Source organism: Rhineura floridana, chromosome 6, assembly GCF_030035675.1.
Source record: "Rhineura floridana isolate rRhiFlo1 chromosome 6, rRhiFlo1.hap2, whole genome shotgun sequence".
NCBI classification, from domain to species: Eukaryota; Metazoa; Chordata; class Lepidosauria; order Squamata; family Rhineuridae; genus Rhineura; species Rhineura floridana.
Window position 1 is genome coordinate 62,914,649 of NC_084485.1, and position 25,177 is coordinate 62,939,825.

Genomic DNA, 25,177 nt, shown 5'->3' on the forward strand with positions numbered 1-25,177 from the left:
GAAGGCAGAGAGGCCAACAAGTGGTGGAGCCAAAGCCAATGACAGGCAGAGTCAACTAATTCCAGTTTTGCCCCACCTTCCTCCATACAAGCGGCAACAGTGAGACTAAGGAGGAGGAAGCTGATAGCAGTGCCGCCCCATGGACTGGATGTAAGAAGGCAGGCTGGTGGGGGCTGGCTGAGGGCAGATTGAGATTGGTGGAGCAGTGCCCCATTTGTCCTAATGAACCAGCCTCCACTGGTGGCACCTCTGGGAATGATGATGCTCTATAGAGGACTAGGCACTAGAGCAGCCTTTCCCAACCTTTGGGTCCCCAAGTGATGTTGGACTACAACTCCCATCAGCCCCAGCCAGCAAGGCCAATGGTCAGGAATGATTGGAATTGTAGTCCAGCAACATCTGGGGACCCAAAGGTTGGGAAAGGCTGCACTAGAGCAAACTTTGTAATAATTCCAGTATGTTCAAGCATGATTTACCAGGGCAGAAAAATTGTTTCTTTCAGCTGTATCTTTCCTTTTGTTCAATGGAGAAATCAGTTGACTATTTGACTGCCAGTTGGGACTGTGTGTCAAGGTCCTCTTAGGTTTAGCTTGTGTGGTGCAAATTGCTCCAAGTCAGGTGGTCTTGACATGAGAAGATTACATTATATGTACAAGGAAGGCATTATTGTTCATGTAAGTGATTGTGTTTGAACCATGTTCCAATGGAAAACACCACTAGGCCCTCTGATGATAGCTATGATTACTTCTATTGAACTTGTAAGCTGTTGAGAGAACTGAATACAACAGCCAGTGGCAAGAGTACGCAAGTCCAGCTAATTTAATAGGCTGAATTCTAATAAAGGTTTCTCATGAAACCAACCTTATCTTAAGAAAACGATGTAATCTTTTGTTGTGGATGCCAATTCTGTCTATAATGGGTAACATTTTTATGTTGTGGTTGGAGACTGAACTCTGGATCCAGAATGTGACTGGAAAAATGGACAAAGAACACTTGCCAGGTGACTTAATCACTTCAGAAACATATGTTTTCCATATTATAATTTCCTTGGTGTACACTTGGGAGCATTATGTTTGTTCTCTGAGGAATCATTTGCTCCATTCCATGTGGAAGGCATAAAGGGACTAAAGCTATGTATATATTAAAAAAATGATAGGAGAACAATGAAAACCACAAGATCAGAGGTACTATACAGCCATGAGAGTGGCTGCATACTACAGTCAGCATGGGTTTTTTTCATTCCGCAATGTTAAATTGAAAATACCTCCCATGCTGTTCTGATCATTCCCATAAGCTCATTTCAAAACAAAACCTTACAGAACTTATAGTCCTGAACTCAGAAATACTTGCTTAACAACCCTCTAAATTTTCATGGTGATACATAAAACAGTCAGAGAGAATTGAGAGTTCAAAGTGTAAAAAGAGAGAAAAACCAGATCCCTTTTGGACTTTTTTCTGCCAGGGTTCTCATAATCTGTTGAAATTAATTAAAAATCAGCCATGTTCATAGAGGACCTATTACTGACCTTGCCCCACACTCTACCTTCATCTTCTGCAGTTTAAAAGTTTAAAAAATGCCTGGCTGATTTTTAATTCATTTAAGAAATTTTCGCTTGAACTCAATGATAATGTCAGGCAGGCTCAGTAAGAACCAATTGTCAGTGTTCTAAAAGTCAGACTTACAGCTGCTTGACTTGTCTAATCAGGGGCCACACCCACATGACTTTGATTTCACGTGAGACAGTCATGGCTTCCCCCAGAGAATCCTGGGAAGTGTAGTTGTGAAGGGTGCTGAGAGGAGACTCCTATTTCCCTGACAGAGCTCCTGTTGCCAAAGTAGTTTAACAGTCAGCTGCTCTGATTGAAGCTCTGTGAGTGGAACAGGGCATCTCCTAGCAACTCTCAGCACCCTTCACTAACTACATTTCCCAGGATTCTTTGGGAGAAGCCATGACTGCCTAAAGTGAAATAACAGTGTGGTGCGGATGTGGCCAGGGCCAGATTTGTTTTAAATTTGAGTGGGAGGCTACATGTGCCTGTTGTAGAATAACCTGCCCTCCGTCGCCACCCTCCTATCCCCTCCCTCTTACCCCTTCCCCCCCATTTTTTCTGAACATTTTCCAAAGTTCTGCTGACCCTCTTTGCGTGAATTGTATTTGAAGCTAGTAAGTGAGCTATTGTACCATAAATGAGTAAGAGACGGAGCCAACTAAACCAGGAAGTCCTGGATTCACATTTTGCTTCTACCACTACCTCAGTATAGGTACTACCTCAGTCTTAGGGAAGCCACTATCATTCAACTGTAGCTCCCTATCTGCAATGTATAATTGTGTAAGGATTACTGAGATAATACATGTGGTGCATTTTGCACATTCTAATGTACCAATTAATACTTAGTAGTGCACTTAACATTTTTAGCAAAGTGCTAGGTACTGCACAAAGCATAGAACTGAGATGGTTCCTGCCCAGAGAGATCATTCTGTGTTACTTACAAAGATAAAAACAGGATGGGAAAAGATAATAGGGATAAGATAGGATAACATAGATGAAAGCCAGGTAATAATTTATTTTTATTTATTATTTATTAATTAATGCATTTATACCCTACTTTTCCTCCAAGGAGCTCAAATTGGCATACATCATTTTGTCCCTCCTAATTTAATCCCCACAACAACCCTGTGAGGTAGGTTAGGCTGAGAGGCAGTGACTGGCCCAAGGTCACCCAGTGTGCTTCATGGCTGAATGGGGATTTGAACCCTGGTCTCCCAGGTCCAACACTCTAACCACTACACCACACTGGAGAAGATGTAAGGTGAAATTAGTAAATGTTTTTGTTACATAAGACCCCTTTATTTATGCTTACTGGATGCTTCTATTCTGGCCCAGTAAGTGAAAAGTATTCTGCCCACGTATGTGTTTAACAGCCATGGAAGCTATGCACCTCCGAAGAACTGTGGCATGTGAAAGGGCCTAAGGGCGCAAGGCAGTAAAGAGGGAAATTCTGTGATGCATTGTGAGGAAGGAGGCTGTTCTTGACATAAGGAGTACTATATGGCAAAAGGCATATAGCAAGAAAACAAAAAAGGGAGGCCTACAGTGAATGCAGAATTAAGAGAGTGGTAAGGGATAAAAGAAAAAAATGAGAGACATCCATTTACGGGCCAAAAGAAAGAGAATTATTTGAAATGGTGATGAAGAAGGAGCATGGCAACTAGTGCATGGATTTAAAGAGGGGACTGCCAATTACTGCATGGCAAACTCAGTGAAAAATTAATTAAGCCATGATCTGCAGAGAAGTATGGCAGGCAGGAAGTCCCAGTAGTCTAGATAACAGGTATCCATAGGGAATGGCCTTTCCCAACTGAAAAAAACAATGACCAGTTCTGTACAAAATCTGTACAAACTGTACAAAATCACTTTCACATAGCCCATTTTTTTCTGGACATTTTCCAAAGTTCTGCCAACCCTGCTTGCATTGGGATGAATAGGACTATGCATTGTAGTTGACATATTATTAACCACTGAGTTAAGAGGAAACTGTTATAAACTTAACTGTGCTAATTCCCCTTTATATTTTCTTCTTCTCCCTAATTTTCTGTTTACCATGGTGCAGGTATTTTCAGGGAATAGTCTAAAATAATTCTAAAGACTTTCATGCTGAATGTAGGTCTAGTACAAGCTACTTATCTGTTTGCTAGACATATATGGCTGCCACAGTAATTGTGGACGCTTGTATGACTGTTGTATGAACAGTTATCTGCTCCTATCTAGAATAGTTCTTGTTTTAATTATGTTGCAACTAGCCCTGGGATCACCTGATAAAATGCAGGCTAAAAATATACTTAATAAATACATTAAATAAACACTTCAGTTGCAACATTTATTTACTCACTGATAACGTTCTGATCCAAAGAATGGAGAGATAATGTGAGAATTGTAAGTTTCTCACATGGAATTGTGGTTTAGCTCTTGGATTTCTGACCAATGATGGCTGGTCACTGCCAAGGTGGCTGAATTTACATAAGACATGAAAACACTTAACTGAAAGACAACACTCACTCAGGCTTCTGAGCCACCAAACCTGTCTATGCTAGAATATAATGTGACTTTAGAATATTTGTTTTTAGCTCTGTTTTACCAGAGCCTGGCCCTAACCCTAACCCACAGGACATATATATATATATACTGAATTCCAGAAGCTCCATCCTGTCTGATGCACAAATAGACCAAAAGGAGGAAAAAGCTGCAACACCCTAACTTTCTCCCCAATCCCCTCCCTCCCAAGTGTCACAATTGTTTGAGAGAAAAGGGATCATCTTATTGCAATCTCTGTGTGGGAAGATTTCATCCCTTGTGAAACCTGCAATGAAAAAGTCATCTGAAATACTCAAGGCATTTGCAAAACAGGAATGCTAAGTTTGTTATTTCCCTCATCTCCTGCCTAGTGACAATGAAAAAGGAAATGGTGGCTATGATTTTAAAATTATAAGAGCTGCATTGGCTTCTTTCACTTTGCATTCTTACAGAGGATAATCCTAAGGATTCACATGGTCCGTATGTAATATTAAAATGTCATTGATTATCATGGCATATATTGATTATAAAAATCAGCAACTTAAAACTACAGTAGGGCCCCGCTTTTCGGCGGCCTGCTTTTTGGCGTTCCACTAATACGGTGGTTTTCAATTAGAGTAAGGCCCAGCTCATACGCCGCTTGTTCCACTTGTATGGAGTTTTTTGGGTGTCGGGCACCATTCTATTGACGGAGTTCCACTCTTTGGCGGGTTTTGCTTTTCGGCGGGGGTCTGGAACGTAACCCGCCATATGAGTGGGGCCTTACTGTAGATTTGTGGGAAATTATTATTTTTAATTTGTGGTCAATACTTACAGATATGCACCTGGACAAATGTTCTAGTTCATGTTAGCTCTTTTTGTTAGTTTATCTTTTAACAGTTGTGCTCCTGATCCTTTTCATCCACTGTAGCTACCATAGGACAAACTAAAACTTTCACTGACACAGCTAAAACAGGATCCAAAGCTTCTTAAGCCTTGTAGCTCTGCTCTCATTCGCCATTAATAATAATAGCCCATGATGACATATTCATATCCCAGTACCAATCCACCTTCATATAACATTTCAGTGACCACTTGGGGCAGATTATACCAATGAACTGAAACAGGAGATCCAAATCTATGGTGGTCATAGCTGGGAACATAGCCTTTGTGTGGATTGAACTGCTGTCCCTTGCTCTTAATCAGTTCCTTAGGAAATCTTTCAGAATTTTTGTGGTTCCTTGACCCCATGGAGTCCTCTGGCCATGAGGTGTACAAGCAACTGGCACTGTGAGAAAGCATTGTATTCTGTTACCTTAGATCAGTGATTCTCAAACGGTGCACCCAGGCACACTGGTGCACCCTAAGAGGTGGCTAGGTGTGCCTCAAATATTATGAAAGTATATTTTAAAAATGAGAAGAAACCCATTTGTATAGGGTAATAGTTTTCTACAGTTTAAGTTATTTTTATTCATAGTTTAAAATATATTAATATATTTTTAATTTTGTACACGAAGTGCGCCAGAAAATTTTTATATGTTTTACAGTGCGCCACGAACCAAAAAAGTTTGAGAACCACTGCCTTAGATAGATTTTGAGTTCTGCAGAAGCCAGTTAATTGATTTTGGTGTAATATAAATTAAAGCTGAAGAGATTTGTTTAACATCTGTTTGACTTTTCTTTCTGGGCCTCTTGTAGCACAAGTTTAAAACATTGAAAGGAATGGGCCTAAGAGAGGTGGTTTGTAAAGAGAATCAGCCTCCATGTCACATTAAACTGGCAGAATCGGAAGTGAACCGCAACTGTATCCTGTTGGTTGAGGTGGCCAATAAAGGTCAGTTGAGTAGATAATTATAAAAGGTATGGTTTTACCAAGTGTGAATACATGGCAGGGAGTGAATTGTTTGTTGTGATTGGATAATTTCTCTTTCAGTGTGGTTTTGGTCTAGATTCATCACTTCACACTTTGACTGGTGGTGGTGTATGGAAAGCAAAACTGTATGTCAGTTTTCATCAGTAATTACTGTTCCTTCCCAATACATCCGTGCCTTAAAATGTAAAATCCTGCAAAACAAGGACTAAATTCTTCAATCACAAGTATATCCAATCCAATATCTCATGTTTGAAACACCTATTATAACAAGCACTATAGTATTAATCTAAATGCTATAAATGTGATGAAAATCTGAGTGATGGCAGTGAATGTTATACTATTTCTTCCCTTGATAGCCCATTTCAGTTGTTAGAATTGCACACGCATGCACACACATACCCATGTAAAGACAATGGGCATTTGTACATATGAGATTTAAAACAGTTCTTGCTTCAGTTGATTTATATCAATGATGGGGACTTCTTTTCAGCCTTAGGGCCATATTCCCTTATGGGTATTTATTTATTTATTTATTTCATTTTATTTCATTTTTAAACCGCCCATAGCGAATAGCTCTCTGGGCGGTGTACAAAAGATTAAAAGTACAGAAATACAAAATATCACAATAAATAAACTGAAACAAAGAGATTTAAAATTGTAACATTAAACGCATTAAAATGCCTGGGAGCATAGCCAGGTCTTAACCTGGCGCCGAAAAGATAGAAGCATCGGCGCCAGGCGTATTTCTTCGGGGAGGCTATTCCACAATTCGGGGGCCACTACAGAAAAGGCCCTAGATCGAGTAACTGTCCTCCGGGCTTCCCGATGGGTTGGTACCCGGAGGAGGGCCTTAGACGCTGAGCGAAGTGACCGGGTCGGTTCATAGCGGGAGAGGCGTTCCACAAGATACTGCGGTCCCACGCCATGTAAGGCTTTATAGGTCAAAACCAGCACCTTGAATCTGGCTCAGAAGCAAATAGGTAGCCAGTGCAAACGGGCCAGAACAGGTGTTATATGCACTGACCGGCTGGTCCTCGTCAGCAGTCTGGCTGCTGCGTTTTGCACTAGCTGAAGCTTCCGAACTGTCTTCAAGGGCAGCCCTACGTAGAGCGCATTACAGTAATCCAACCTAGAAGTTACCAGAGCATGAACAACTGAGGCGAGGTCATCCCTGTCCAGATAGGGGCGTAGCTGGGCTACCAACCGAAGGTGGTAGAATGCATTCCTTGCCACCGTGGCCACTTGCGCCTCCAGAGACAAGGAAGGATCGAAAAGAACCCCAAGACTACGAACCTGTTCCTTCAAGGGGAGTGTAACCCCATATAGAACAGGGTAAGCATCCACCATCTGGGCAGGGAAGGCATTCACCAACAGTGTCTCAGTCTTGTCTGGATTGAGTCTCAGTTTATTAGCTCTCATCCAGTCCATTATCGCGGTCAGGCAGTGATTCAGCACATCCACAGACTCACCTGTAGAAGATGAAAAGGAGAAATAGAGCTGCGTGTCATCAGCGTACTGGTGGCAACGCACTCCAAAACTCCTGATGACGGCGCCCAGAGGCTGCATGTAGATGTTAAAAAGCATGGGGGACAAAACCGACCCCTGAGGGACTCCACAATGGAGGAGGAGTCGAGCAATGTTCCCCAAGTACTACCTTCTGGTGACGATCCGCCAAGTAGGAGCGGAACCACTGCCAAGCAGTGCCTCCAACTCCCAACTCCGCGAGTCTCCCCAGAAGGATACCATGGTCGATGGTATCAAACGCCGCTGAGAGATCAAGGAGAATCAACAGAGTCACACTCCCTCTGTCCCTCTCCCGACAAAGGTCATCATACAGGGCGACCAAGGCTGTTTCAGTGCCAAAACCAGGCCTAAAACCGGATTGAAACGGATCCAGATAATCGGTCTCATCCAAGAGCACCTGGAGCTGACCGGCAACCACCCGCTCCAGAACCTTGCCCAAAAAGGGAACATTCGCCACCGGTCTATAGTTGTTCAGGTCATCTGGGTCTAAGGAAGGTTTCTTTAAGAGAGGTCTTACTACTGCCTCCTTGAGGCTACTAGGGACTACTCCCTCACTCAAGGAGGCATTTATCACTTCCTTGGCCCAGCCGGTGGTAGTAGTCCTGCTAGCCTTCACTAGCCAAGATGGACAAGGATCTAGAGCAGACGTGGTCGCCCGCACCAATCCAAGTACCTTGTCCACTTCCTCAAGCTGCACCAACTGAAACTCATCCAATAATGAAAGACAAGACCGTGTTCTGGACACTTCAATGGATTCGTCTGTCATAACATCGGAGTCTAGGTCCCTACGGATGCATGCGATTTTATTTTGGAAGTGCCCTGCGATGTCGTTACAGCGAGCTTCAGATGTTTCAATAGTATCTCGAGGACCAGAATGTAAGAGTCCTCGTACAACCCTAAAAAGCTCTGCAGGGCGGCAGAAAGATGTCCTGATAGAGGCAGCAAAGTGAAACTTCTTCACCGCCCTTACCGCTTTTATATACGACTTAGTAGAGGCACTTACCAAAGCATAACTGCATCCGTCTGGAGTTCGTCTCCATCTGCACTCCAGCCTCCTTCTCTCTTGCTTCATCACTCTCAGCTCCAGGGTATACCATGGAGCTGTATGAGCTCTGCATCGAAGAGGGCGCGCAGGAGCAATCGTGTCAATAGCCTGGGCCATCTCCGTATTCCACAGTTCGACCAAGGCCTCAACAGGAGCGCCAGTACTATCAGCTGGAAAAACTCCCAGAGCCGTCTGAAAACCAATAGGATCCATAAGCCTCTGAGAGCGGACCAACTTAATAGGTCCCCCACCCTTGCAGAGGGAAAGAGTCGTCGTAAGTCTAAAACTCAGCAGGCGGTGATCTGTCCATGACAATGGAGTAGATGAAAAACACCCCACCTCCAGATCACCATTTCCATGACCAGTGGCGAAGATCAAATCAAGAGTGTGACCCGATACATGCGTTGGGCCAGTAACAAATTGAGACAGCCCCATGGTTGTCATGGAGGCCATGAAGTCCTGAGCCGCCCCAGATAAAACAGTCTCGGCATGAATGTTGATGTCCCCCAACACCACAAGTTTGGGGGACCTCAGCAATACCTCCGAGACTATCTCTGTCAGCTCAACTAGGGAAGCTGTTGGGCAGCAAGGTGGGCGGTACACCAACAGGATTCCCAGTCTGTCTCCTTGACCCAGCACAAGGTGGAGGCACTCTAGACCAGTCGCCATCTGGACAGGATGCCTGGTGAGAGAGAAAGTACCCCTATAGACCACAGCGACCCCACCTCCCCGACCCTCAGGTCTACCATAGTGCTGCACCGTATACCCAGGTGGACAAAGCTGAGAGAGAGCAACTCCTCCCTGCTCACCCACCCAGGTCTCGGTGAGACATGCCAGGTCGGCACCCTCATCCACAATTAAGTCGTGGACAAGGGAGGTTTTATTATATACCGACCTGGCATTCAAAAGCAGCACCTGGAGATCTAAGGGCTGGCTGATAGAACAACCAGCAGTTCTGTGGCCTTGAGGAGAACCGGAACAAGGCACAGACACAACTTGTCTGGGGCGAGTTCCCCTTACCTGGCACGTTCTCCTCCTAGCGCCATACCTCCCATAACCCGTCACTACGCTAATTGGGGCCCCCAAAAGCCTCCCCGTTAAATGCAAAATATGCTGTCCCAGGCACATATTTAAAAATACTAAAACACAACAGGCACATTCACACAACAACACATAAAATACACATAAACGCACACAAACACATCCACACAATCTCATTCACACGCACAAACAAACAAACTAACTAACAAGTTAAAATACACCCAAACATCAACACTAGCAGCCGGTATTAAGAATACTCCTCCACATCAAGCTTCGTCCATAAATAATATCTGCAAATAAAGTTGTAAAATATCTGCCCACGACCCAATAAACAAACAAACAAGTAAGCAAGCCAAAAGGGTAAAACACGCCCCAAGCAGCGAACTTGAATGGAGTGGCGGCAAGCAGGCAGAAAGCCACGATGAAACAAAGACATGGGAGCAGGCAGAAGCAACGGAGCCCAGCAGCAACGATCCAGCGATGAAACAACAACAAGGAGCAGGCAGAAGCAGCCGAAAGAATGTCCGAGCAACAGCGGCACGAAGGCCCCGGCAGCAATGGAAAAGCAATGGGCCCGGCCGCTACGATGATGTTCCAGCGGCGACACGGCCCGCGGCGGCGGGGGCGACGACAGCGGCGGCAGCACAAGCCGCAACGATGACGACCCGGGCGAGAGCACAGCCCGCAGCGGCAGAGGAGGCGGTCACAACGCCCGCACATGGGCGGGCCCGCAACAACACCAGCCACAGCGACGGCGCCCCGGGCGGCGACACAGCCCGCAGCGGCACACGGGCGGGCAAGCGCTGGTAACAGCAGCACAGGCCGCGACGAAGGGTAACCTTCGAAGGGCCACATGCTGTGGAAGACTGCATTCAGCCTATATGCCAAATCCTGTTTTATAATGTGAAAGCAAATTTGGTGTTGCCCAAAATGTTCATTGATAATATAAATGCCTCTCCTGCATGAACAATCAGGTGCTCTTTTAAAGCACAAGAGAGATTTAGGTTCATATATGAAAATGCCTCATAGGGCACATTTCCACTATACATTTAAAGCAGTATCATACCACTCTAAGCAATCATGGCTTCCCCCAAAGAATCCTGGGAGCTGTAGTTTGTAAAAAGTGCTGAAAGTTGTTAGAAGACCCCTATACTGCTCACAGAGCTACAGTTCCCAGATTGGTTTAATAGTCAGTTCCCTTTTCCCAGGAAACTGGGAATTGTAGCTCTGTGAGGTGAGCAGGGGTCTCCTGTCAGCATTCTTTACAAACTACAGTTATCAGGATTCTTTGCGGGAAGCAATAATTGTTGGAGTAGATATGACTTTATATGTATAGTGGAGATGGGGTCATAGTGTTTCCTGTTTTACAATAATAAATACCAAAGAAAGATAACAGATGGATACTAATTTTATTGTGTAATTAATCCAACTTTTGGTTGTTTTGGAAACAACAGGTGCAAATGCATTGGAACAGGTTCTTCAGCAGCAGGCAACTGCTTTGGAACAGGTAATAAATTAGTTGTAGTTATGTGTGGGAGCTAGGTAAGGCCTAGTAAGAGACCACAGTATCTAAAATATTTTAAAAGCTGAACAAAATGTTTTGAGTACAAGTAGATCTTTGTTGTGGAAATCACACAAATGTTCAACTGTTTCATTAAGAGTTCTATATTTTAGTAACAAACAAGTTGAGACTACTGTTCTGTGAAAGTCTCTCTGACTAAATTACAACTCACCATATTTACTATTTTTTGAGATTATCATAGAATCAAAGAGTTGGAAGGAGCTTATAAGGCCATTAAGTCCAACCCTCTGCCCAGTGCAGGAATCCAGTTTAAAACATGCCCGACAGGTGTATGTCCAGCTGTCTCTTAAATTCCTCCAGTGTTGCAGAGCCCAGCACCTCCCTAGGTAATTGGATCCACATTGTACTGCTTTAACAGTTAGGAAGTGTTTCCTGAAGTTCAGCCAAAATCTGGCTTCCTGTAATTTGAGCCCATTATTCTGTGTCCTGCACTCTGGGATGATTGAGAAGAGATCCTGACCCCCCAGGATTAGATTAGATTAGATTAGATTTCCTTTTCACTAGTGATGAATAAGATACCTTAATTTGGGAAAGAGGGTGTCTCCTGAAATGTATTAAGAACAAGAAATGTTCATTTAGTTTTGCACACCTGGCATCCTGAAAATCAGGTTTCTCCATGTTTATTTCAGGTATTTATATACTGTTTAATATTCAGAATTTCTAAGTGGTGCACATAAAATATTCTTTAAAAACATACTAAGTTGTTAAGGGCAATGTAAATTAATACAAAAACCTTGAACCTGGCCTCATAATATAGGGCAGCCCATGCCAGCTTTTAAGCACTGGTTTTATGTACTGGTGATAGTCTGACCCCATCAACAGTCTAGCTGCAGAATATACCTACTGCCTCAACATTCAAAACATATTAACCAACATCTCTCTCTCTCTCTCTCTCTCTCTCTCTCTCTCTCTCACACACACACACACACACACACACACACACACATCCTATCTGTCTGCATATGATTTGCTTATATAAATTGTGTGAGACAACATTTGTATATAAATTGTACTGTCTCTTACTTTATAAACCAGAGCATATGAAAACATATTCAGACAGATTACATAGTCATAATCTCTGAGTCCAGCAGAGTTTTATGCTGTAGGGGCATGGCCAATTATATTAGTAGGCCTACATACAGGGTTTCTAATAAAGGTTGCCAGGAGTAATTCATAGCACATTGGCATTTACATCTTTAAAGCATGATAATACATTAATTAATCAATCCTCACTATTCTCCATTGAGGCATCTCTCTGCTTGTAAAGTTGGACTCCGGTCACCCATAAAAATAGCACTGAACAGCTAAATGTGCCCACTGCTGTTGCACATGTCATGCAGTACATCTGGGGGGGGGGAATCCCTGGGTGAAAAGTAACGTTTTGAGATTGATAAAAATCAGATGTGATACAGGAAATGACAACATGTGAGCCATAAGGGTCTTTTACACATAAGGATGTCAGCTTGGTAGGGAAGGAGAGATTATAACACTCTAGACAGAGATGGGAAAGATTTATTTTTTAAAAAGCTAAGCATTTAGTATCCAACTTTTGTTTTACACTGAGTCTGACATTTTTAAAAGGAAAATTATTCCAACGAAACTTCCTCACAAGTTAAAATCAACAAGCATCAAGTTTTAAGAACTGTAAAATGTTTAGCATTAGATAATGACTGAGGATAAAACTAAATGTGTTGCAAGAGATCCATGATCAGAATATCATTTCTTGATTGCTGTTTTTTTTAATTTAAAAAAAAGTTGGGAGGTGAGGGCAAATAGAGACATAGGTCTGAGAAGAGGGACTGAATCATTTCCCATATACCATATCTAGAGCTAATATACAGGATGCTAAACTGAGCATCAGAGCAGGTGTGATCTGGGATTTTCCCACTGGGTTAGTTCCCATTCATCACTACTGACCAGAGAAACAAGGGGGGGACAAGGGAGGGCAGGATACATAAGTCTAGAGTGCTAGTCAGGGAGATGCTTAAAGGAGAGCTCAAAGTGATCTAGGACTCTTTTTCAAAACTACACTGATGTTTCAGCACTTGGAAAAAATTTGTGGATGTGTATTCAGATGAACAAATTTACTCCTGGGTGAAGATAAACACAAGGGTGGATAATTAATATTATATTGAAAGTTGTACCTATTATAGAAATCCAGAAGTAAATGGGAGTTGTTCCACTGATTTTCACTGAGGGGTGCATCAAGACTTTGATTTACTTAGGGTAAAACATAAAGATCTTATTTTTAAAAATGGTACATAGGCTGTGGTCTTAAGCATATTTATGTGAAAGTAAGTTTGACTGAAATCAACTTGCAGTAAGACTGAGATGGCAAATGTATCTGGAAATTGTATCTGTATTTCTCCTTTCCCCTCCCCTCCCTACTTGAAACTGAAAAAGAAACTGAACCAAGTATTTTGGGTGTGAATAGGAGAGCCTATGAATGTAACATGTTTCCTGTTTATGACATTTTTGGCTCTATTTTGTTTTGTTTTTTCAGCTAGGCATAAAACCCCATAAACAGGAGGACATTCAGAGTCACAAGAACTATTCCCGGAAGACACTTATTGCTTTGGTCACCTCTGGTCTTCTGCTGGCATTTCTGGGATTGGCTGGATACTTCCTTATGAAACGAAGGACCTGGAGCCCCATGGGGGAGAGGCTGGTTAGTGCGTATAGTTGGCAAAACAAATAGAGAGATCGTTAAGTTCAGCAGGAGTATGAGAATGGCAGAAGCTTTCTAGAGACTCCTCACTGGCTAAGGCTTTCAAGCACTGTTAGCTATCCCTTTCTGGAGTTTCAGGAGAGATGGGTGAAAATGGGCTAGTGATCTTACTTTTTCACAAGTTAGTTGTGTTGTCTTTAAATAAATGTACTTTGTTCAACCAAGGTTAAACTAGTTGTGGTTGTTTTAGGAACAACCACGCTACATCCCAGTTTGTATGGCAAAGAAGAAATAAAATGTATTAAAAAAAAGAATGAACAAGACATAACTCTCTTTTCTCCTTTCCAATAGTATAAGTTGCATGTTCGTTCATGAAAACTACATTTATAGTCTCCTTGTATTTCTGCTGTACCAACAGCTGTTCCCCACCATTCAACTAACAAATTATGGCAATAAAGGACATGAAAAAAGAGAATATTCTTCTTTGGTACATTCATTGCCTTCCTATTTCTGATGGCTCCCTCTTTATGATTGTTTGCACTCTTCTGAAAACATCCAACATCTAACTCTACCAGTTAGATACAGTTGCAATTACAGTTGTGGTTACAGTTTAATATTTTGAGATATTCATACACTGGTACACAAACTCAGAAGACTGAGGGCTGAACTTCGTATTATACTTGTTTGCATGCGTAAAACAACTCTGAAAACCCCTTTATATAAGGCAAAGCAGCTATACCTACAGGAGGGGGCTCAGAGCTTGGAAAAGTTACTTTTTTGAACTACAACTCCCATCAGCCCCAGCCAGCATGGCCACTGGATTGGGCTGATGGGAGTTGTAGTTCAAAAAAGTAACTTTTCCAAGCTCTGAGCTATATGGAAAGGAGAAAGTGGCAGGCGCAGAGAGTGCTTAATCCTTTCACAACTTGAACTCCCTTCTCCAAGCCATTTTTACCTCTGCGAGATTTGGTCGCTAACCTAAGCCCATTGAGCAGGAAACTCAAGCAAATAGTTCTCCCACTTAGGTAGGACACTGTAATTTAATTTCCGTCATTCCTTTCACATTGTCAGATGGTGAGTGAAGAGCTCAACTCTATGGATGAGCAAAGGACCTCAGTCTGTATAACATGAACTCTTTCTTGATAAAGTATACAGCAGGTACAGTTCACTAGAACCTTCTACATTTAAAACACTAATATACCACTTTAACAGTCACGGAGAATCCTGGGAATTGTCATTTGTTAAGGATGATGGGAATTGTAGTTCTTGAGGTCAGTACTCTTAACAAACTACAATTCCTAGGGTTCTTTGGGCGAGGCCATGACTGTTAAAGTGGTATGAGTGCTTTAAATGTATGGTGTCGATATACCCTTTTACTCTCAGGCCTTCTGCATACAGGGACAGAGCATTCTCCTACTTGAACAAGGGATGTTTCACAAATGATGAATTCCTTACACAACCTGGAGTAAAAACCCTTTCTATGTACTATAAACCTTTAACTAGTTGGGTGCCACAAAAGTAACTAGTGAATGGTCTGCAGCTCTATTTATCTAATTATTGGAATGTGCTTTATCTGGATTACTTTTCTCACTTCACTCAAACAGGTTATATAAAGGAATAAAAATAGTTTGGAGCAAATTAATTTCCACTGGACAGTCAAACAAACGTTTTACTCTCCGAAGCATTAAATCAGAAAGCTTTAAATGAGGATCCCTCTCTTAAGAGGCTCTTTACAGTATTAGGCAGCCTTGAGAAATATAATGAATTTATCCTTCTAGTAGTGTACATGAGGTGAGGTAATACTGTTACTGCTTGAAGACAGCAAACTTAGATGCACGTAGCATTGTGCATCACAAAGTCTGCTTAAAATCTAAGGGTTGGGCTTATAGTTCAATGGGAGACCACATGCTTTGCATGCAGGAAGATCCAGGTTCGATTCCCAGCAACTCCGGTTCAAAAGTATTAGGAAGTATGTTGGGACAGACTGCTGCCTGACACCTTGGAGAACTGCTGCCAGTCAGAATCAACAGTACTGGGCTAGACAGACAAATAGTCTGACTAAATATAAGGCATCTTCCTGTGTTATAAATGTAGTTCTTGCTTACTACCTTCTTTAAATCCAGTTCATTGCTGCCCCCAGCTGTAGGCTGTTGCAAGATCTTCCTTAGTTAAATGGGTTCTTGAATCTTCCTGTTTGCACTGCCTTTTTCCTAGTAGGCAAAACCCCTAAAAGAACAGATGTTTCTTTTCTGTGTGGAATCTAAACCAATTTGTTGTCCATTTGATGCTCTTGTCTAACTTTGCATTTTTTTACTATTTATGCCCCCATTTAGGGTGAAGATCCATATTACACAGAAAATAGTAGTCACGGCAACACTGTGACTTCTGTGGCCTCTCATGAACAGTCCGACCTGCAGGATAAACCAAACTTCAATGGAGGTGCTCGGGAAAACGGGACTGGCCAGCATCCAAGCTCAAAAAATGGACACTCAACTAAGCCCCATGTTGTTGCTGATACTGAACTGTGAGAAAGATATGACCAAAGCCTTTCTGATATGGCTTAAAAGACCAGAGTGGAAATATAGAGGAGCTGGGATGCAAGATGTTATAAATGGAATCATAATCCTTTTATTTTTACAAAGAGCTCAAAAATCCCATTCCAAAGCATATGTTCTCCATGAGCTGCCACAGGACTTAGCTGTGTGTACAAGCTTTTGTTTGTCTAGCAAGTTGCTTCAATGGGATCGGGCATGTTTATAGTATCTTTTTTGCTCTGTTTCAGACCAAAATGAGATGTGACTGTCTTTTACAACCATCTATCCATGGAAAGGATAGGAATGTTGTCTAGAAATTTAGGGTAGATTTATCATTGTTAGGAATTTCCTTTATGGCTCTAATGCTGCTGAGGGGAAGGAAGGACCTCTTCACAATTCTGCTAATTCACATGACCATTTTTCTGTGGTTAAATCAACACAAGTGAATCAGTTTTGCGAATTCTCAAGCACATGGCCATATTGTGATTTGCCTCAACCTAAGTCAACCCACATTTTTAATTTTTCAAAATACCAAGAATTGCCATTTGGGTGTATACTGGTGCATTTACTGGACCAGATCACCATGTTAAAATCACTGAAAAGGTCAGACTGATGGTTAAAAAATGTGTGCATCAAACCTCAGGAAACCCATCAATGCTATTATTTCTTTGGTAGGGCACCACCTGTCATTCCCACGTCCAACTCAGCGATCCCTCTCCTGCTTCTGTACTTTATGTGCTGCATTGCCCTTAACACTTACTGGCAATAACACAATAAGCGATCACAAGCCTTCTGAAGGACCATTTGGCAATCCCTGAACAACAATAAACTCTTTATTAAACTTGCTTTCCAGGGGAAAACCAGATGGCCTTTCACTTGAAAACATCTAAAATATTGAGAGAGAGTTCCATATCTAGCAGTTCCATATTCAACATGGATCTGCAATAGGCAACTGGCCTGAAACTACAAAGGCTGCTCACGTGGACTCCACCTCCCATCAGCTCGAGACAGCATGGCTGATCGTGATGATGGGCACTGTAGTCCCAACAACACATTAGGACTGCAGGTCAGAGCTTGGAAAAGTTACTTTTTTTGAACTACAACTCCCATCAGCCCCAGCCAGCATGGCCACTGGATTGGGCTGATGGGAGTTGTAGTTCAAAAAAGTATCTTTTCCAAGCTCTGCTGCAGGTTCCCTGTTTCTGCAATAAAGCATAGAGCAAGCCTTAGAAACATTGTCCTCAATACTGATATAGTTAGTTCTGTTGAAATTAATTAATTAATTAATTGAAATTAATGGCACAAATTAGTTCAATTAAATCAACTAAACTGTCAGTCCTCTTAAGGCTGCAATACTATACACACTCAAAATGGTAATAAGCTGTGTTGAATTTAATGTGGTTTCTAAGAAAACTTGTATAAGATTTGTGCTGTAACTTAGGTAAAGTGACTGTTGGAGCCCTTGAATCTATTTTCCAAACAACATTTTTGAGAGTGTATTTGCAAGTGTAAATCCATATCCTCACCTTAATCACATCTGGTGTTTCAACTTCTATAGATTAATTTAGCTCCATAAATTTTTGTCCCCTTCCCCGCAAATTCTAAGAAGCTGCTTCCCTACTTTGCGCTTTACTCTTATCATTCCCCCAAACAATGTTCAATGCCATCCTGGATTTATTGATTATGTATGCTGTTTTATAGCTATTAGAATGCAGTACAAAAATAGGACTTGGCTTTGAAATAAATTATATTTCCTTTTCCCCCACCCCCATCCCAGTCAGTATGATCCTTATTATTTTACATTTAAACTTACACCTTATTAATAGGAATAATACAGGAAATTCTAACATGAATGATGCTTGGTTCTCAGATAATTGCAGGACCAAATAGATAAGGGATAACATGTCCAACATCAAGTGACTTATTTTGGATCTGAAGTAAATTTATGTATTCTTTTACAGAAGAAGTTAACAGTGATTCTGGGATTCTTCTTATCCAAGGACATTTAACATGCCAAGCTTTGATTTGTCTCAAGGTCTAGCTGTTGGGGTAATACCCTGATTTTTTCCTATAAGAGAATATGTGGACAAGGAGAACAAAAAAGAGAAAATATTTTAATCAAACAACCTGAATTCTTCAATGTCTCTCTTTCTTCCAATAATTTTTGAAGGTCAGAAATATTGGCCCATTGTGATTTAATTCATGGTTTCACCCATAACATTACATTAAAATTCAGTTCATAGATTGAAATTATGTCTATGACAGGATTAAGTCAACAGTATAAAAATGTTGTTTTAGGTAGAGCTTGGCCAAAGATTTATCAGAAAACAACTTTCAATACATTTTTGGAAATGTTCCTTTTGGGTCTCTCTCCAAACTGCTGGAGAATTTTGACCCCTTCCTTCCCCCGGATAATATTTAGTGCAATTCTCTCCCTCCTGCCCCCAATTCTCAGCATATAAATAAAGTGGTACAGCTGTGGTTCCAGCTTTAATTATTGTTAAATATTATTTTAATATTGTTCAAGGAAGCAATGGGCTTCCCACTCATCCACCTTTCAGTCTTTCTCTTTTAGCCTATTGCTTCATTCATCAGCATGAGTTAACACTATACTGTAGTTTCATTCAGTACTAACTGAGCTGAAATTTATTGGAACAGAATTTTCTGGGAATTTTCTTTTTTGGCCATCCCAAAACTGTTGGAGAATTCTACCCCCCAATCCAGAAAATATTTGGTGAATTCCCACCACCACCACCACCTGCATTTTGCCACCCACTAACAGAATAAATAATTAATGGGAGGCTGTTATCACACAGCTCTTGTTTTAGGCTTACTGAACACCAATGGACAGAGACCTATGTTAACATTATTTATTTATTACTTATTAAAAGATTATACCACTTTTCCTCAATTAGATATAAGAGTAGTGGGTGGATGGGTGCTACTGTAATTATTTCAGAGTTTTATTACCCTAAGTAAACATATGCATTTGGCAACTCTCTATGCCTCTTTACATACAAATAAATTATTCACCATTTCCTGATTGGGCCATATTCAATCAGTCTTTAGCTCTGGATCTCAATGTACAAACGTGGCAGAAATCATAGAATCGCAAAGTTGGAAAGGGTCTATAAGGCCATTCAGTCCAACCCCCGACTCAATGCAGGAATCCAAATTAAAGCATACCCGATGGGGTTGTCCAGCTGTCTCTTAAAAGTCTCCGGTGTTGGAGATCCCAGCACCTCCCTAGGTAATTGGTTCCATTGTCATACTGCTCTAACACAGTTACGAAGTTTTTCCTGATGTTCAGTTGAAATCTGGCTTCCTGTAAGTTGAGTCCCATTATTCCGTATCCTGAACTCTGACTGAGAAGAGATCCTGGCCCTTCTCTGTGTGGCAACCTTTCAAGTACTTGAAGAGTGCTATCATATCTCCCCTCAGTTTTCTCTTCTCAAGGCTAAATATGCCCAGTTCTTTCAGGCTCTCCTCAGGGGTTTTTCCCCCCAGTCCCCTAATCATCCTTATTGCCCTCCTCTGAACCCTTTCCAGTTTGTCTGCATCCTTCTTAAAGTGTGGTGTACAGAACTGGATGTAGTATTCAAGATGAGGCCATACTATTGCCAAACAGAGGGAAACTAGTACTTCACGCAGTTTGGAAACTATACTTCTATTAATGCAACATAAAATAGCATTTGCCTTTTTTTGCAGCCACATCACGCTGTTAGCTCATGTTCAGCTTGTGATCAACAACAATCCCATGATCCTTCTGGCATGTTGTATTGCTGAGCTAAATATCCCCCATCTTATAAGTGTGCATTTGATTTCTTTTTCCTAGATACAGAACTTTGCACTTATCCCTGTTAAATTTCATTCTGTTGTTTTCAGCCCAACGCTCCAGCCTATCAGGATCCCTTTGAATTTTGTTTCTGTCTTCCAGGGTATTAGCTACCCCTCCCAATTTTTTATCATCTGCGAATTTGATAAGCATTCCTTGCATCTTCTCATCCAAGTCATTAATAAAAATGTTGAATAGCACTGGGCCTAGAGCTGGGCCCTGCGGTACTCTGTTCGTTACCTCCCCCCAGTTTGAGAAGGAGCCCTTGATAAGCACTTTTTGAGTACGATTTTGGAGCCAACTATGGATCCACCCAATAGTTGTTCCATACAGTCCATGTTTAGCTAGCTTGCTAATCAGAACATCATGGGACACTTTGTCAAAAGCGTTGCTGAAGTCGAGATATATTATGTCCACAGCATTTCCACAGTCTACCAAGGAGGTTACCTGATCAAAAAATGAGGTAAGATTAGTTTGGCAGCATTTGTTCTTGATAATGCAGTAGTCACTGCATTGTTTTTAAGGTGCTTACAGACTGATCTCTTTATTATCTGCTCCAGACTTTTTCCAGAGATTGATGTCAGGCTGACTGGTCCATAGGTTCCTCCCTTTTGCCCTTTTTGAAGATAGGGACAACTTTAGCCCTCCTCCAGGCATCTGGTACTTCAACCATCCTCCGTGATTTCACAGAGATAATAGTGGTTCTGAGAGTTCTTCAGCCAGTTCCTTCAATACTCTCTAGGATGAAGTTCATCGGGCCCTGGAAATTTGAACTCATTCAAAGTGATTAGGTATTCCTTGACCATTTGTCTACCAGTCTCAAGCTGCAGTCCTGCCCCTTCATTGTTTGGCCCAAGAGTTTCAGACTATTCATTTTAGACAGATTATTTGCATTAACATAAAGAAATAGGTTGATGCAGCAGCTTCTTCTAGTGCAGTGGCTCCCAACCTGAGGACTGTGACCCCCAGGGGGAGCACAAAGTAATCAAGAAGTAATCAGTCTCAAGCTGCAATCCTGCCCTTTCAAGTTCACATTTCCCAGGAGAGTGATCGACACTCTTTTGAGAGAAGACTGAGCCAAAGTAGGAATTGAGCACTTCGGCCTTTTCTTTGTCATCTGTTACTATTTTGCTTTACTGAGTAGCTGTACCACCATTTCTTTTCTCTGTCTCCTACTATGGATGTACCTGAAGAAAACTTTTTGTTGCTTTTGGCATCTCTCGTTAACCTTAGCTCATTCTCAGCTTTAGCCTGCCTGACACCATCCCTGCAAATCCTTGATACCTGTCTGTACTCTTCCTTTGTGGCCTGGCCTTCCTTCCACTTCTTGTATGTGTCCTTTTTTGTTTTCATATAATCTGTAAGCTTTTTGTGAAGCCACATTGGCTTTTTCTTCTGTCTTCCCCCTTTTTTCCTTGATGGAATTGTTTGCCATTGTGCCTTTAGAATTTCCTTTTTTAGAAACTCACACTGCATCTTGGACTCCTTTTCTCATTAGGATTGCTTGCCATGGAACCTTATTTACTATTTTCTGAGTTTGTTAAAATTGGCTTTCCTCAAGTCCAGAGTACGTGTATGGCTATTCTCAGCTTTTGCTTCCTTTAAAATCAAGAACTCAGATATAGCATGGTCACTTTCCCCCACAATTCCCGTAACTGCCACTTCATCCACTAAGTCATCTCTATTGGCTAGAATCAATAAATTAGTAACATCGTAAACAGAAATACATATTCATTACAGCCAAGTGTTGTTCAAACACTGCATGGGGAAGAGGTATAAGCTGATTCAGTAGATTAACAGGGCAATCCTACACATGTCTACTCAGAAATAAATTCTATTGAGTTCAATGGGGATTACAGCTAAACGGGCATAGGAGTGCAGCCAAATATAGGCACACCATTTTAAGGTTAGATTTTTGTTAGGCAAATAAATATGGCTTGTTAATATTGTGCTGAGGAAGCACAAGAGTTCCAGAATTGTGCTTCAACAAATAATCTTTCAAATATTCACTTTAAAATACACATTTTTTGCAACTCACAAAGGACAATTTCGTAACTGAGACCAACCCAAGACATTTTGCTGCTTGAGATTAAAATTATATCTCCTCCCAATTCCATGCACAAAAGCAAACTGGACTGGCAGTTGAATCTTACTTTAGCAATGACAATGTGATATCATTCTCTACTGAATTTCAGAAGGCAGGTTAGTTTGGGGGGGCAGGATGGGCCATATAATAAGAACATTCACAGTTCAATCCTACAACAGAGGGGAATGGTCAGGAAGCTCAAGAGCAACAACCAGAGAGGCTACTGCCAGTGTCCCCCGGTGTCACCTGAGGTGGTTGCCTCACTCTGCCTAATGGTATGGCCAGCCTTGGTCATAATTCAATGGTATTTTACATTTGAAGGTTTTAACTTTTATGCAACATCTAAGCTATCAAATGCTAAAATGTTAAGGATTACATAATTCCTTTTATGCTGTCAGTCTTGTGAGAACCAGTTTCCAAAACATAGGTGATGCTGGCAATTGTGCTCCAATGTTAAGTAAGAATTCAAGATACACTTGTAATGTGTACACAGAAAACACTTAGCATTATACCTCTTAAACAGGAACTATTAGAGAATATGAAAACCACAACATATTAGTATGCTGGTTATTCTGATGTGCAGTGCAATCTTAGCCTAATTACTTAGAAATAAATCCCACTGAGTTTGGTGGGACTCACACCCTAATAAGTATGCTTAGGATTGCAGCTTTAAACTCATATATATATTACATCCTATGCCCAATATCTCAAGAGGATTGATTGTTTTAATACAATTAAGACATCTATTAAGGAAATAATTTTCCTTGCTTCCAGAGTAAATGGTTGAGAGTTGTAATGAAGCATCAGTAATGTTATCTTAACTGACTTTGGTTTGGGTTCAAATCAACATAAGCACACACAAAAATAAAAGTTGAGACTCAAGATTGGATTATAATTTGTTAGTGGAGCCCTCCTGTCTGATGGAGGCTAACGGAATCAAAGGAAACAATCCTGTGCACATTGAATTCTGTCCAGCTTGCTCTACACTAGGGGCAGAAGGGGAAAAGGACATGGAAGGTGCTTTAGACATTCAAGATTAAACTCCCAGGTGCTGTTGTTACTTTCACATGTAAGACCAAAAGTGCTTTCTGTGTTGGTGTGAGAAGATAAATGCTACCATCAATCCATATGTGTGCTTTCACAAGGGACTGTCACAGGCTGAGGCTGATTTGTGGCTACCAACCAACACACTCAAAAATCTGTGTCAACCACAACAGCAATAATAATATAATTTAAAATACTTAACATCTAGCCACTTTGATTGTTTTATACAAGATGGAATGTGCAAGATATAAATAAATTTGATTTGTATAGTTCTTTTGAGTGTACACAAGTCATGCATTGGTTAGGTTAACCTCAGGCCCAGGGACTGATTGCAGCCTTCCAAGCCTCGCTATCGGCCCTCAGAACTCTCCTCAAGCCACACCCCTCACTTGCCCTACTTTGCACCCTGAGTGTTTCTGCATGGCTGGAATTACTGAACTCTGATAATGTCTGTTGTTTGCCTGGATATAATAATAGGGATGTGTGTAGAAACAAGTCTACTGTACAAAGGTAACATTGACATTCATTGCTCCATCCACTTTTACCTTTGGCCCTGGCACCACTGGCAGAGCCAGCACCAGAGGGTGGCCAGGTCAGGTCCTGGCTGAGGGCCCCTGTAGGGCCCCTCATTAGGGTGGGAGAATAGGGCTCCCCTTCTGCGATCCGTGGCAGGGTCCCTGCCACAGATCGCAGGGAGGGAGCTTCCAGGCCGCCCGCCTGTTTGCTCGCTCCACCTACCCCTTTCCTGTCTTTTGCTGCTGTGCATGCTGGGCACACAGGTCTGTTATCAACCAAGATGGCGGCGGAGGCTTATTTAAGTGTCTGATGCCCCTACCGGCATCTTGGTTGATGGCAGGCATGTGTACTCACATAGCGTACTGTGCATGTGTGCCATCAACCAAGATGGCAGTGCAGGCATCAGCCTCCGCCGCTATCTTGGTTGATGGCAACTCTGTGCACACAGTGCACGCAGCAGCAGAAAACAGGAGAGAAGTAGGTGGAACAGGCAGGAGCCATGCATCCAGGGCAGGCTGGTGCCCAAGGCCCAGTCATGCCTGACACCAGCCCTGACCACTGGCATGTGGCTCTTGGAAGTCTGCCCTGAATAGAATGTGGCCCTTGGGCTGAAAATGTTTCCCCACCTGCGCTATAAAGTAAGGATTATGGTCCTTACTTTATAGGTTAAAACAAATGAGGTTGCTGAGGTGCAGAGAAATGGCTTGTCTAAGGCTACCCAGTGAGTTTATGGCAGACGTGCAATTTGAATCAGTGCCTTCCTGATTCATAGTTCAATCTCTTACCCACAGATTTTGCACAGATACAATTACAGTTTTTTTGTTAGTAGAGAGTGACTGACTGCGTGCCAGTGCCATAACTAAGTAGATGTGATGGGCAGTTATAGTCACATGATCGGGCAGTAGTAGTCACATGATCTTAGTCTTAACCCATAGGACTGTCTGAAAACTGTATCTCCCATGGTCTGAGGCAATCATGGGAATGGATCCTGTGTTGTGTGAGGTCCCCTTTCTCACGTTACATTTGTGGTCTGGGAGCTATTGCAGCATAGTCTCTTTCCATGCCACTCTGGGAAGATGAGATGCCTTCAAGCCAAATGGAAGTGTCTTATTGTTGAGGGTCCTCCCACCATCTCTTCTCAAGCCATCTTGAGCAGAGGTTCCAGGCTGAGGAGCAGAAGGAGGGCTTGGAGGGCCTCCATCTCCCAACTTTTCTACACATACACACCCACCCACCAGTTCTTTAAGCAGCAAAAGACAGGAGAGAGGTAGGTGGAGTTTAAAGGATCCTAAGGGGAGAATTAGACTGAGTTATGGTAACTCCAGGCCCCAGCCAGCTTAGATCTTGTACTTGCTCTCAACATTTGAAGGCAGTAT

At 42.0% G+C, this 25,177-nt stretch overlaps 1 protein-coding gene across 1 annotated transcript in view; it reads left to right on the top strand.

Moving 5' to 3' along the window:
- CD34 (CD34 molecule) overlaps positions 1-23,521 on the top strand; it is a 74,592-nt gene extending 51,071 nt beyond the window's left edge. Inside the window, exons 5-8 of the mRNA XM_061632063.1 lie at positions 5,752-5,887; positions 10,991-11,043; positions 13,622-13,786; positions 16,120-23,521. Of these exons, the coding sequence (XP_061488047.1) occupies positions 5,752-5,887; positions 10,991-11,043; positions 13,622-13,786; positions 16,120-16,314 (549 nt within the window). The 3' untranslated portion in view covers positions 16,315-23,521. The remainder of the gene's footprint in view (positions 1-5,751; positions 5,888-10,990; positions 11,044-13,621; positions 13,787-16,119) is intronic.
- The last annotated feature ends 1,656 nt before the right edge of the window (positions 23,522-25,177 follow it).